Below are 14,934 nucleotides of genomic sequence, written 5' to 3'. Positions count from 1 at the left end.
TTTTTAATAACTTCAATACATACTGCAATAGCCATTTTAAAGAAAACAGGATATCTAACTGAACCAGATGTAAAAGGTTCATTTATGAATTTGGCCAACCTTTTAGCTCTACTGACTGCAGCATTACTGAAATTTTAGATTATACTGACCACATGTACAACTAACATATTTGACAAGTGGCTTCTTCTTAAATTAAATGCAAATACTTGCCTCCATTAACAACTCTTTGGTCTGTTCCAGAATTAGGACTGTAATCTGGTGTATGAGATCCAACCCGGGAAGATGGTGGGCCCGAACCAGATTGTCCAATCCGTGGTGAATGCTGTCGTGTATTTCCCCAAGACATTCCATCCCTATTCCTTTGTCCTGGTGGAATGTACTTATTTTCTCTATTTAAAAAAAAATGCATTTCATCTTTAGATCAATTAACAAATACAACTACACCATCTGAAAAGCAATTTAAAAAAATATATATATAAATAAATATATGAACTTCAACTAGGAAACAATTATCCCACAGGCACCAAATGCCCTTCAGTTGTCATTAATGAAGCGTGAACCTGGATAGTGAGTGACAGCTGGTATTCAACCATTGGAAGCATCACAGGAAAGACAGGTTGCGCTCTCACTCAACGTTTTCACATGTACACTTCCAGGAGGGAGTGTTGAACAGCAAGCAAGATCCAGAATAGTTACTCTCCGCCAACTTATTGCATAGAAACCAATTGTAGCATCCTCAATTGCTGCTCTGGCTAGAAGGGATTTACTGTATAGTATGACAATATTAAGTATTATCCAGAATAGCCTCTTCAGTGTTTGTTGCCTTCATGTCAAATGACATTGCTAGTTTGTTAGCTATAAGCAAGTGTCCTTTGTACCGAAAGAGTGAAAAGTTGAAGTTTATAATAATTAACCATATTTCTCACAAGGTGTGACCCTAATAAAAAAGAAACCCCATTTGGAAAGGTGAAAATGTATTCTTTAAATGTGGGTAGATTTTCACAGAAATCGGTCATGAGCAATAATTTGAAAGTATAGGAACAATGTAGCTATGCCAGCGCTAGTTCATCAACTGGAGTCATCCACTCTGATCCTTTCTCCCTGTCCTATCCCAATATCCTTGATAATTTTTCCATACATTGACAATTCCACAGAACCATAGAAGTTCACAGCATAGGAGACAGCCGTTCGGCTCATCGTGTCTATGCCAATTCTTTGCTACGACAATCCAAAACTGAACTACATGGCCCTATTCTCTCCTTATAGCTTAATATCCCCTGATTAAAATATTATCCAATTTTCAATAACTTCCTGGACCAAAGCATTCCATGCACCAACAACCCTCTGCTAAAATAAATTTTTCCTAATGTCCTCAGCATTAATTTTACAATGATAACCCCTCGATACCAATTCCCCAACCAAAGAGAGAGTCCTTTCCTTATCCGTTTGTTATGACCAACTGCTCTAGTCAAAGCCCCCAATCAAGATATATGATTCTGATTGTGGTGGGAGAAATGCACTGATAATTCAATCCCGTCGCTCCACAGATCGCCTAACATATCATTTAAAACTTTCCAAATTAAAGAAAGACCTGCCAAATCGTACCATCTATTAACCCCCGAACCAGGTGCCTTTAAAATCAACAAATTAACTCTTTAATTAGAAGAATTAACTTCTTAAACACTATAAATAACATTTAAAATAGAAAAAATTAAGAGTCCTTGCAAATTTACAATCCAATGTTGCTTGAAGTCCTCACAGTCGTCCGATGCAGGAAAAAAGGTTCTTCCACAGTAGAACAGTCCATAGTCTAACTTCAGCAGTAGGTGATGCTTTCCTTCTCCAGCAAATTTCAACAATTAACCACTTACAAACACTTTCAATAGAATCAAGCTGACTTTAGAGTTTTCGAGGAATAAAAGATGGTCACAGTCCAACTTCCCTTTCTTCAATTTAAATTACCAGAGATCTCTGTTTTGGCTTGACTTTTTAGAATTTTGAGATAATCAAACAGACTAAAATCCTATTCCTTCAGTTTAAATGGTTGAGAGCTCTTTTCTCAAGTGCTAAACACCACAGCTGTCTGTGTCCATGTCCTCTGTGCCTGTGTTCTGTTAGAACAATCTGTCTTCAACTAAAAAGCCAGTTCAAAATTGAACTGTGACAAATGTATCGCTTAATACTCACTCCCAGTAGCTGTATCTATGGTAACGAGAAAGCACCCTTTGAATTGCAGTCTCCAAATGGCTGTTTCTAAGGCAACAAAAATGCACCTTCCTATAACTCCTGAGGCTTGCTGGTTCTTAAAGCAATACTGACCCTTTGCAAGCCTTTAAGGCAAACCGCATTTTCCTGGAAAAACTACAGGACCATGACACCTCCGCCCCTAGCGGAATGAAACGCATTTCATTACAATGGGTAAAAAAAAATACATATTGAAAAAAAAAAGCGAACTTTTTTTCCCGCATTTACAGATATGCACATTTCTAAAAAAAACATTTAGACGACAGCAAGTTCCACCATAATATTTCGGCTTTAAATTTCAAAAGGTTGTTCCAATTAACCCATTTTTAAATTTCCAAGCGTAGTCTTCCAATTGCTTTGTGTTTTCCTTCCAAGAGTCCCTATTGCCCATCACTCAGTCAGGTGAGTTGCACAGCTAGCAGCACTGACCACTACTGGGTTCACTATTCTCTGAGAAGTTTCTTGAGTACCCCTTAACCTATATGGCATCACCTGACACTGGAAAACCCTGTCCGGTGTAACAGACTCTGATTTTTTCTTATCCTGGGGTGTCAAAGGAATTTGACAGTATCCTTCCAACACATCTGTCACTTTAAGACACATTGTGTTGCCCAATCTGTCCATACAGTCCTTTAAATGAGAATTTGGGTAGGAGTCGGCCTTCTTTACCACACTGAATTTTCTAGAGTCTATACAACCTTGAGCTGACCCACCAGTTTAGTCATCAAGACCATCTGTGAATTCCAGCTGTCCTAACTAGGTTCATCTAAGCTGCCCTTCAGCATGCATTGTTGTACCTCTGCTTCCACTTGGGCCTCTCTGTCTGGACCTAAGCAACAAGGATGTTGTTTTAAAGGAATGGCTCCCCCTATACCCACATCATCCTGGCTTATCCCTACAAACTTTTTGAAACATTGTGAAAACTCTGGTTAGGACTTCACGCTCTTTTGCCTCCAAGTGTAAAAGCCTATTGTTTAATTTTCCTAGCCATTCTGCATTTGCTGATTGGATAGTTGGAAGTTCAATCTGAGAACTTCTGAGGCCTACTTCTGCCTCATCCTCACTATCCTGTTCCTTCTTCACAGTCCCGATTACCTGATATACTGGTACTGGCTTATCCTCCTCCCTGCGGTAATATGGTTTGAGCAAATTAATGTGACGCAAACAGTTCTTCATCCGGTGATCAGGGCTGTTAATCAAGTAATCTACCTTACCCACTCTTTTGATCACTCTATATGGGCCATTGAACCGTGCTTTCACTGGTTCTTCCTGTGACGGTAACAACACTAATACCTTATCCCCTGGTTTTATGGTAGGTTGTGGTTTTCCCACCGTTTGACAGGTGTGGCATGCCCTACAAAATTGTCTCACATCCTTTATAAGACCTGGCCAGTAATAATGTTTGCTTATGTGTGATTTGGTTTTCCGAATTCGCCTATGTCCTGAAAAAGGAATGTCGTGTGCTAATCTTAATAAGCCTTGTTGATATTTAGGTGGTACCAGTATCTATTCAACAACTGTCCAGTCTTTGCTTGCAGGTCTATGAGGCGGTCTCCATTTCCTCCTGAAAACCCCGTTTGCCTTATAATAGCCTTCCGGAACTCCTTTCGCCTCAGCTTCTGACAGAGCCATTTGTGCTATTTGGTAGATCTCTGGATCAGCTTGCTGTGCTGCAATGATTGACAATCTGTTAAACATCTCATTTGGATTATCTAAATCCCCAAATAAGGTTTCAGATACTTGACTATTCTGTTTAGCCATTGCTCGGGTAACTACACATGCAGGAAATATTCCCGGAACTTGTTCCTGTAATCGCTCCGTTTGCTTAATTTCACATGATTCCTCTGTAACCATAGGAGAAACTGATATTTTGATCCTGCCAAATCATTTCCTAGGAGTAGATAAATTCCCTTTACTGGTAAACTGTGGACAACACCTACAGTTACTACCTCAGTTATTAAGTCACTCTCTAGACATACTTTATACAAAGGTACGGGTACACACTCCCCGCCAATTCCATTTACTAAAACTTTAGCGTTCAAGGTGCTCTCTGGTGAAACCTCATATCTTTCCCCAGCAAGAGTGTTTGGGTTGCTCCTGTATCCCCGAGTATAATGATAGGTTTTCCTGCCTCACTTACAGGAGTTACTCTCCTCTTTGACAAAAATTCATCATAACTCAGGTATTTTATTCTTAACCTCTGCACTCCTTTTGGTTTTAGTATCTGGTTTCACATTCACAGCTGTCGTTAAAGCTATAGCCTGGTCTGCTATACTCGGTCAGAGTCTTTTCCTCTGCACTAACTTTGCGTACCCCAACAAGTCCTATGGGTTTACCTTGCAATTTCCAGCACTGAATGAAGATGACCCGTTTTGTTGCAATGATAACACTTTGGCTTGCGAACCACAATTCTACCCTCAGCATCTTCCTTTCTGACCCGAGGAGGTGCTCCTGGGGCATTCCCAGCTGTTCCTTCTCGTCTCCGACTACTTGCCTTCCTTTCACTCTGCCACTTTCTATCCTTCTCAGGTTTATGGGGGTGACAGACAAAATAGATCGGCTTATTCACAAGCTCAAAATCATCAGCAATCTCTGCTGCTTGCCTAGCTTTCAAAACTTTCAGGTTATCTACATGAGTTCTCACTACTGAAAGAATGGAGTTTTTAAATTATTCTAAGAGAATCAATTCTCAAAGGTTCCCATATGTGGTTTCTATCTTTAATGCCCGTATCCAATGGTCAAAATTCATTTTCTTCACCCTCTCAAATTCTAGGTATGTCTGCCCAGTCAATCTCCATAGGTTCCTAAACTTCTGACAGTAAGCTTCAGGGACTAACTCATAAGCAGCAAGAATAGCCTTTTTTGCCATCTCAATCTTCAGAAGTCTCTTCAGAAAGCATGGCATAAGCTTCATGAGCTCTGCCTGCCAGCCTGCCTTGCATGAGCAATGTCCAGCTTTCTTTCGGCCATTTCATCTGTTTGGCTATTTTTTTCAAAAGATATGAAAAATGCCTCTACGCCCCTTTCCTCAAACTTAGGTAGAGCCTGTATAAATTTAAACAAATTCTCACTGGGTCCTGATCTAAATTCAGATTCTTCCTGACTCGAATTTTCCCTGTATTTAAGACTACCCTTTTGTCTTAGTTCCATCTCTTTTAACTTCAATTCTCCCTCTTCTTTTTCACTTTCTCTCCAAAATGCTCTCTCTCCCTTTCCTCTTTTTCCAACTCAAGTTTTAATTTTTTCCTGCTGAAGCTCCAGTTTTTTCATTTCTAACTGAATCCTAGCCAATTCCACTGCATTGGTCTCAGACCTATAATCTTCATGTCTCTCGTATTCCCTTTCTTGTTCCTCTTATTGCTCTTCATCTGTATCATTATCATCATCTACTAATTCCAGATGTTCGGCTATTATTTCAATTATCTCTGCTTTTTTGGCACCTGATTTCAATTCCAACCCCAATTTCACTGCCAATTCTTTTAATTTGTTCTTAAAGTTATCAAGTCACTCAGGGAAACATTCTGCTTTCCCAAAAACTCTGCTACAACCACTAATGCCACAACAATGGTATAGACTGTACCTTATTATACAAGAGACCTGATTCTTTTAATTTCTTTGTAATTGGTGTCAGATTTAGATCCCAACTATCAAGTTTCCAACTGAAAAGATTCCAGACTCGAAAGCAATTAATCTGATGCCAAACGCGAGGCCCCAATTTAAATATGTTATCCCAGAGTCGAGTAATTACTATGATTCCAAATGCAAGCCCTCCAAATTTGTCTGATTCTGATCCCAGACGCGAGCCACTGAATTAAATATGATTCAACTGCGAGCGAGGCCCCTATTAAGATATGATTCACATCCCGAGAAGCTCAATTAATAGGTGATTCAAATATTAAGTGAGCCCCCAATTAATGTGTTATTTAAATCCCGGGACAATCCCCCAAAAAATACGTTACGACCGACCTCTCATCAAAGCCCCCAATCAAAATATACGATTCTGATTGTGGTGGGAGAGACGCACTGATAATTCAATCCTGTTGCTCCACAGATCGCCTAACATATCACTTAAAACTTTCCAAATTAAAGAAAGACCCAGCCAAATTGTACCATCTATTAACCCCCGAATGAGGCTAACCAAACCTGGCGTTTTTAAAATCAACAAATTAACTTTTTAATTAGAAGAACCAAATTCTTAAACACTACGAAGATATAAATAACATTTAAAATAGAAAAAAATTAGAGTCCTTGCAAATTTACTTGTTGCTTGAAGTCCTCACAGAATGTTGCTTGAAGGCCTCAATCGTCCGATGCGGGAAAAAAGGTTTTTCCACAGTAGAACAGTCCGTAGTCTAACTTCAACAGTAGGTGATGCATTCCTTCTCCAGCGAATTTCAACAAATAACGACTTGCAAACACTTTCAATAGAATCAAACTGACTTTAGTTTGAGAGGGATAAAAGATTGTCACAGTCTAACTTCCCTTTCTTCAATTTAAATTACCAGAGATCTCAGTTTTGGCTTGACTTTTTTAGAATTTTGAGAGATAATAATTAAACAGGCTAAAATCCTACTCCTTCAGTTTAAATGGTTGAGAGCTCTTTTTTCAAGTGCAAGACACCACAACCGTGTGTCCGTGTTCTGTTAGAACAAACTGTCTTCAACTAAAAATCCAGTTCAAAATTGAATTGTAACAAATGTATCGCTTAATACTCACTCCCAGTGGCTGTATCTATGGTAACGAGAATGCACCCTTTGAATCGCAGTCTCCAAATGACTGTTTCTAAGGCAACGAAAATGCACCTTCCTGTAACTCCTGAGGCTTGCTGGTTCTTAAAGCAATACGGATCCTTTGCAAGCCTTAAAGGCAAACCGCATAGTCCTGGAAAAACTACAGGACCATGACACCTTCATAATTTTTAAAAAAAACTTCTATTAAACCTACTCTCTGCTCCCGTGATAATAGCCCCAATATCTTAGATCTTTCCTCACAACTATAGTTTCCTATCCCTGGCAATCTCTGTTGCTTGAGCACTATGTCATTAATGCCCTTTCTCTAATCGGGTGCCTAGAACTCCACAGTACACTGTGGCTTAACCAATGTCTGTGCAAATTCATCATTCCCTCTACATTTCTCATACTCTCTACCAGAAAATATACTTACTAGGAATAGGTAGTCAGTGTGTGAAGTTATATTTTCCAAGCCAAGCTTGGGTCTGTTGGAGATCTGTTGAAAATCCACTGAAAGGTATTTTCTCATTCTTTTCTTGTGTACCATTTCCCCTTATATTCATCCCATGACTCTTAAAACCAATTAATCCAAGATAGGTACCCCTTTTGTGTGCCTTTAAGCTTTAGTTCAATTTTTTCTTTATGTAAATTTAGGTTACAACTACTATTTCCCCAGTGTTCTCCTACCTTCAAATGGCTTACTTGTCTTTGTTACTGAAAACCAGGTCTAGAACAGGATCCTTCTTTTGTGAGTCATGCAATGTTTTAATGAAACCTTTACTTGAGAGGGGAAACACCTGTTTGTTAAAATGTTCCTGGCAAGCTTTACCAATAATGTTGCTTTTTATGACCCAGTGGTACCCTGTTTTGGCATATCATCAAAACATGCTGTTCAGTTGTGAGCATTGATTTCTCCTAGTCATTTCGACAGAGAGAGAGAGAGAGAGAGAGAGAGAGAGAGAGAGAGAGAGAGAGAGAGAGAGAGAGAGAGGGGAGGAGAGAGAGAGAGAGAGGGGAGGAGAGAGAGAGAGAGAGGGGAGGAGAGAGAGAGAGAGAGGGAGGAGAGAGAGAGAGAGGGGGGAGGAGAGAGAGAGAGAGGGGGGAGGAGAGAGAGAGAGAGAGAGGGGGGAGGAGAGAGAGAGAGAGAGAGGGGGGAGGAGAGAGAGAGAGAGAGAGAGAGAGAGAGAGAGAGAGAGAGAGAGAGAGAGAGAGAGAGAGAGAGAGAGAGAGAGAGAGGGAGAGGGAGAGAGAGAGAGAGAGAGAGAGAGACCTGCAATCGAGCACACACTCACAAAACAAAATGTCACGACAAATATTGAAATTTTGCACATTAGCCGGACGCTCATTAAATGAACTATACCCAGCTCTCCCTTTAAATTTTTTTTTAACACTTTTATAAAGGAGAAAAATTAGAGAAGACTCTATATTTAGCTGTTCCAGACCAGAACTTAAGAAACAGAGCAAGAGTAGACCATATGGCCCCTCGAGCTTGCTCTGCCAATCAATATGATCACGGCTGATCTTCCTCAACTTCACTTTCCCGCCCGCTCCCTATATCCCTTGATTCACTGAGACACCAAAAATCAGACAGAAATGCTGACAGAAAGAAGATATACAAACATTGCGCCCGTTTCAGCTAAACAGAAGTGACAGCCATTCACTGGTTCATTCTTCAGGGCAATGCCTTGACCAGAGTTAAGCTGCCTGGTTTAAATTTCAAACAAAGCTCAGCAGTTAACTGTCAGTCACCATAAACTGGCGCATTCTCCATGGTAACACCTCTACCAATCAGAGTTCACTTGCCAACCAATCAGCACTCTCGTCTCATACGTATAAAAGTTGTTGTTTTCCCTTACATTGGTATTCTTGCGGATTGTCCTGATGAGTGCAAGACAAAAAGCTTCAACAACATGTCTCTATTTTCAGCAATACTCAAAAATCAGTTTACTGAAGCCTTGAACATACTCAATGATGGGGCAACCACCCACTCTGGGACAGATAATTCCGAAGATTCACAACCCTCTGAGTGAAGAGATTTCTCCTCACCGGAGTCCAAAATGATCAACCCCTTATCCTGCAACTGTGTCCGCATTCTAGATTCCCCAGCCAGGGGAAACAAGCTCTCAGTGTCTACCCTGTCAAGCCCCTTCAGAATCTTGTATATTTCAATGAGATCAACTCTCATTCTAAACGCCAGACAACATAGCCCCAATTTTCTCAGCCTATCATAGGACAACCCTCTGATCCCAGGCACCAATCCATTAAAGCTTCGCTGTACTGCCTCAAATACAGATAGATCCTTCCTTAAATGTGGAGACTAAACTGTGCACAGTACTCCAAGTGTGGTCTCAAAGCCCTATACAATTGTAGCAAGACTTCCTTATTCTTGTTGTCCAATCCCTTTACAACATAGGCCAACATGTTATTTGCCTTCTTTACTGTATGCTAACTTTGCGTTCCTTGTTCGAGTATACCCAAGTGTTTCTGAACATCAACATTTAAAAGTTTCACACCTTTTAAAAATATTCTGCTTTTCTATTCTTATTACCAAAGTGAATAACCTCACACTTCCCCATATTATATTCCATCTGCCACCTTGTTGCCCACTCACTTAACCTGTCAATATCGCTTTGTAGCTTCTGTGCCCTCCTTACAGCCTATATTCCCAGCCAACTGCCCTAGTATGCCATGGATGGATCTTTCTTGCTTAGGTTTTGTTTATTTAATTGAATGTGTTCTTGATGAACATTTTTAATTGCTTCTTGAAATGTTTTCCACTGTTTATTTACAGCCATACCTTTTAATCTATTTACCAAACCAACCTCAGCCAGCTCTCCCTTTATACCTATGCAATTGGCTTTAAGATTCTTGTTTGAAACTGGAGTATATTCATTTCAAACTTAATATGGAATTCAATTGTACGATGATCGTTTTTTCCCAGAGGATCTTTTACTATGAGATTACTAATTAAGCCTGCCTCATTGTACAATACTAGATCTAAAATAGTTTTATCCCTAGTAGAAGTGAGACACTACCTGGGGCTGACACCATGATTCTCTCTTTCATTGGGAGATCTTTGTACAGCAGTATATTTCTCCTCTTCCGTCCTTTCATCATTTTCTAAGGCAACTCGTGCCTTATATAGGGCACTTGATTCAATTTCTTCAGCAAGCTGAGCTGCTCTAGCCTCCCGTCGTAAAAATTCTTCAGAATTATCCCTTTCCAAAGGTACCCTGTGAGAGATAAGCAGATAAAAAAAACAAGTTAGAGAAAACCACAGCAAATAAAAAGAATGGAAAATGAAAGACCAATTAAATATGAATGAGATGGAGAAAAATTACATTAAAAAGAATTGATAGAGAAGGTATAAAGGAATGTTAAGTAAAGGATAGAAGTGAGGATAGAATGTAGACAAAAAAAAGTAACAAGTAAGGATAACATTCAATTATTACTCCCTTTTATGGGCAAAGGAAGCAAAGAGGGAGGAAAAGTGTATTTGTATTAACAAAGATAAAACTGGTAAAGCGGAGACACTGGTGCCAAAAACTTGAAACGATCAATTAATCACAATTGGGAAATTATAATGGAGCTCTGCACAGATGTGCTGGGCAGAACAGGCTCCATATTATATATGAATAAAAGTACTGTAATCAAAGAAAAATACTGCAGATGCTGGAAATCTGAAATAAAAAAAACGAAGTGCTGGACATACTCTGCAGGTCTGGCAGCATCTGTGGAGAGAGAAACAGAATTAATGTTTCAGGTCTGTGACCTTTCATCAGGGGTTCTGACCTGAAAAGTTAACTCTGTTTCTCTCTCCACAGATGCTGTCAGACCTGCTGAGCATTTCCAGCACTTAGTATTTTTATTCTAAAATAAAAACTGTCACTTTAAACAAATATGATTTGGGCTCAACATTTTAGGCATTTTGTTTTTAAACAAAATCACAAACAAATAAAATAGATTTACTGCCAATTTTCTGTACAAAAATATTCACATCCAATTTTTAACTTGAAGATAAAGAGCTAAGTCACAATATATCAAAATTATATAGGCAGCTTTATAAACTGAAAAACAAAATTTATTACCCATGGTGTAAGTTAAAATCTATGTACTTACGTATATGAAGACAAACTGCTGTCATATGTTGATCTCACTCCATAAGTCTCCTCATTAAATCTGAACATGTCATTGGGATCCCAACCATTAGACTGAGGAGAGAAAGAAAATATTTTAACCAAGAGAAAAAAATCCCTTCCAACAGCTTAATTTTGCAACCCAACATAATAACACATCATTCACTGTTATAATCATTCATTTTCAACAAGTATAAACCGAATGCTAAAAAGGCATCTAAACAATTATCCACAAATAGAGGTCTTCCCTTTCATGATACCCAACAGAAATACAACCTTTTCCTCATATGAAAAGTAAAGATGCTCACACAGGTAGTTGTATTTAATTCCCATAGTCTATATCAAAAGAGCAAAACTCGAATGAGTAGCTCAAAAATGAAACAGCGCCAGAGGCGGATACAATGAGGACTACTCTGCTTAAATGGGAGTAATGCTCAATTAATAAAATAGACATTGCGCCTCTCATTGTTTGAAGGAATGGTTTCTAAGAAATTCACTTCATAGTGCTTCCAGTTTGAACCACCGTTTGATTCACTACCACTACATTTGGTCAAAAATTGAATAAAAATTAGAGCAAAGGACCACATTACAAGTAGAAGGTGCAAATGACAAGTGGTCAAAGCAAAAGGATATACAGAAGCTTCAAAAGAATTGCAACTTTCATTCTCAAACAATGAGGAGCAGCACATATCTATGGTAGATAATCCAATATTTTTCCACCTGCACAAAAAGAGCAGCAATAAATGATGAATACACCTGGTTCATTTAGAAACTAGTGGTGGACTTCTAAAGCCTTAGCTGAACTGCCCATTTCCCTCAACTGTCAAGACTTTTGCCTTTTGATTTGCTAACTAATTGACTTAGCAGTTGTCAAACAAACTGGGCTTTAAGAGTTGTTTTTATTTTAGCTAAATTGCCACTATTTGTTTTAAAGTTGCTTTCCCTCTCCAAAATGGACAGTGCAGCAATGTTGTAAAAAGAACAGTGCAACCAAATGGTAAGATGGGAAAGGTTAGACTAGGAACTACAGGTAAGTTAAAAGTTTAAATTAAAATGGCAATGGGAAGAAGGAAGAGTGTTATAACTGAATAATTCAACTTAAAATAATGCAAACAATACTATCAGATAGTAGCATGCCTTTACATTCAAACAACATATAGTACTTTGATCTGGAACAAATGATAAAATCCATGCTTTCCCTGGAACATTTTGCCAATCTGGACATGGAAAACTGGTTGTCCTGATCTATGGAATACAAAGCCAACTTTTTCTTCATATCCACTTTTTATAGGTCTCCACATACCATCCTCTTTCCAGCTGTATTTTCCCAGCAAAGTTAAAATCAGTTGACCAACTTGCATTCAGGCCAATATTGAACTCCCTGCTAAGTAAAGTACTATAATGGTTCTGACTCCTTAGATCTTAGTGGAATAACTATATAACAGCCTGGCTGCTGTAAGAATGTAATTTTATTTCCTTCCTAGAAAACAGACTGCATGTAACAAGTGTAAGCCACAGACATAATTTAAAATATATTTTGGCTATTTATTTGTACTGATCTAAATTCATAATTAAAGTTTACCACATCTGATTCCAGAGCTTCCAAATCTTCATTGGTGCTATCACCACCATCCCATGGTTCTAGATCTTTGTCTTTGTGCTCACCATTTAGTCTAGAGCCTATGGCAGCATCAGTGAAAGCATCTGAAATAGTAATTAATTAAATGCACGTTACTTTTTTTTAAAAAAGCCGACATGTTAATCTGTTGTATCAAAACAATTTTAAATATTAGTTAAAAAACAATTATGCAATTAAATTACCGCATATTTTGCACAGATACAAGATGTTTCTACACAGTAATAGCTAGAGACCACAGAAACACGAAGTCCATGTTTAGAAATCTACTCATGTCTACAAATTTATCAATTAAATTTTAATGTCAAATATGGTGCACCAAACTAGTATAAAGTTGAATTACTGGGAATAATTTTATTCATTCTATTCTGTACACAGAATTTTCATACATGAGATCAATTCTATTAGAAAATGACCGAATCAATTACAAATTTGCAGCCCAAGATTATAAGCAGTTATGTCTTGCTTGCCAATATTTTATTACAGATCATTCATATATCATTTTAAAGACAATATTGTAGTTGGAAAACATACGTTTATACTAAATATAAAAAGTCACAAGATAACTGACATCTACATTTCAAGTCAAACTGAGCACCTATATGAAATTCATATTTATAATTTTCATCTACTCAAATATGGTCATTTAGAAAGTGGGTTAGAGAATGATGTGGAGAGGCTACACTGGGGCATATACCACCAAATGAAAAGATACAGGTTTGAACCTCATCTCTTCCAGTTTCCAAGCTGAGCCATGGCAAGCAAGAAATTCTGGGCAGAGGCCAAGGCTGCCCCTGTGCGGAAAAGTGGAGGTAATCAGATGAATGCATCATGGTTGCAATCATATGCTTCCCACATGTTACTCAAAGACTGGAAGAAATAGGAAACCAGCTGCCCATCTGTCCTCAATGGCAGAATAAAACCTTAAAATACAACAGGAAGAAAATGGAAGGCATGGGCCCTTCATTGGATAATAAATGCTAACAGAATTTTTTTCAATGCAAGCCTGAAATACACTAAAAACATCATGTGCATGATAAAGAATCAGGACAGTGGTCAAAAAGTCTTGTACATGCACGCAATTACTAAACCAAGGAGCTGAACACCTAACTGATGAAAGCATGTATTATGTAGGCAAAAATCAAACATCCCCAATTACTGATATGATCCTTCAAGCTCTGAAGCTTGACCATGTCAAGTGCACGGTCAATTTTTCTGTACAGCATTAATCTCACCCCATTTCCTTTCTGTCGATCTCCTTGGAGTACACAAGCCATAATTCAGATGACAGAACTATGTGATCTGTGCTGATAGCTTTCTGTAATCTGTTCCAGGTGAGGTACAAGAGCAACCTGTGATGACATTTTCCCTTCTCCCTAAAAGCATCTGGCCTCCATTTTGTACATCGCAATTGCCCATATTTCTAACATTTTTTGGCACAGCACAGTGCAAGCTTGATGCAGGCTATGCAGTTAGTGCAGAGTCAAATGATCTCACCTGGAGCAGCAACTAGAATACTAAAATCAACCTCAGCTTCCCAGGGCTGAGGACAAGCGGGGGGACAAGTCAACTAGGAATTATACTCATGGTCAAGACTAATCACCCATGCTGTAAATTACATGTGTGTGAATAGAGTCACGGGAAGTCAGCATCCTTAGCTGCTAGCATTCCACATCAAGGAGCAAATATGAAAAATACCCCCTTCTGTCTGCGTCAATGAAACAGTAACCCAAGAGTCAGTACCTTCAGATCGGAGGGAACAATTAGCAGGAGAAAACACTCAATTTCTGAGACTGGAAGAGGTAATCAAGTATAGAGCAGTGTTTAACTTCATGCACACATACTGAGCATTACAAGGTATTTCAAAAAGAGATGCATCTCATCTTTAATAGAAAACAGACAGTGTATGATAAATGCCAGTCAGTTAAAATTTAAAAAAAATCAGATCCAAAGCACTGACTAATTTCCAGTCACGGACAAAAATAATAATTAATTAATTTAAATATTTATTTAGAGATATAGCACTGAAATAGGCCCTTCGGCCCGAGTCTGTGCCGACCATCAACCACCCATTTATATTAATCCTACACTAATCCCATATTCCTACCACATCCCCACCTTCCCCTACCACCTACCTATACTAGGGGCAATTTATAATGGCCAATTTACCTATCAACCTGCAAGTCTT

At 38.7% G+C, this 14,934-nt stretch overlaps 2 protein-coding genes across 9 annotated transcripts in view; one reads left to right on the top strand and one right to left on the bottom strand.

The window, feature by feature from the left end:
- The window catches only part of atxn2 (ataxin 2), a 103,909-nt gene that overhangs the window by 40,942 nt on the left and 48,033 nt on the right, over positions 1 to 14,934 (bottom strand). For all 8 annotated transcript variants that reach the window (XM_068054942.1, XM_068054943.1, XM_068054944.1 and 5 more), the window contains 4 exons: positions 12,693 to 12,814; positions 11,094 to 11,185; positions 10,010 to 10,207; positions 211 to 389 (listed from right to left, as the gene is read on the bottom strand). In XM_068054942.1, coding sequence (XP_067911043.1) covers positions 211 to 389; positions 10,010 to 10,207; positions 11,094 to 11,185; positions 12,693 to 12,814 — 591 coding nt within the window. The remainder of the gene's footprint in view (positions 1 to 210; positions 390 to 10,009; positions 10,208 to 11,093; positions 11,186 to 12,692; positions 12,815 to 14,934) is intronic.
- sh2b3 (SH2B adaptor protein 3) overlaps positions 1 to 14,934 on the top strand; it is a 286,946-nt gene that overhangs the window by 229,207 nt on the left and 42,805 nt on the right. The window lies entirely within an intron of this gene.

This window comes from Heterodontus francisci, chromosome 23 (genome assembly GCF_036365525.1).
Source record: "Heterodontus francisci isolate sHetFra1 chromosome 23, sHetFra1.hap1, whole genome shotgun sequence".
Taxonomy (NCBI): Eukaryota; Metazoa; Chordata; class Chondrichthyes; order Heterodontiformes; family Heterodontidae; genus Heterodontus; species Heterodontus francisci.
The sequence above is the reverse complement of the archived record's forward strand: the minus strand, read 5'-3'. Positions and strand labels throughout refer to the sequence as shown.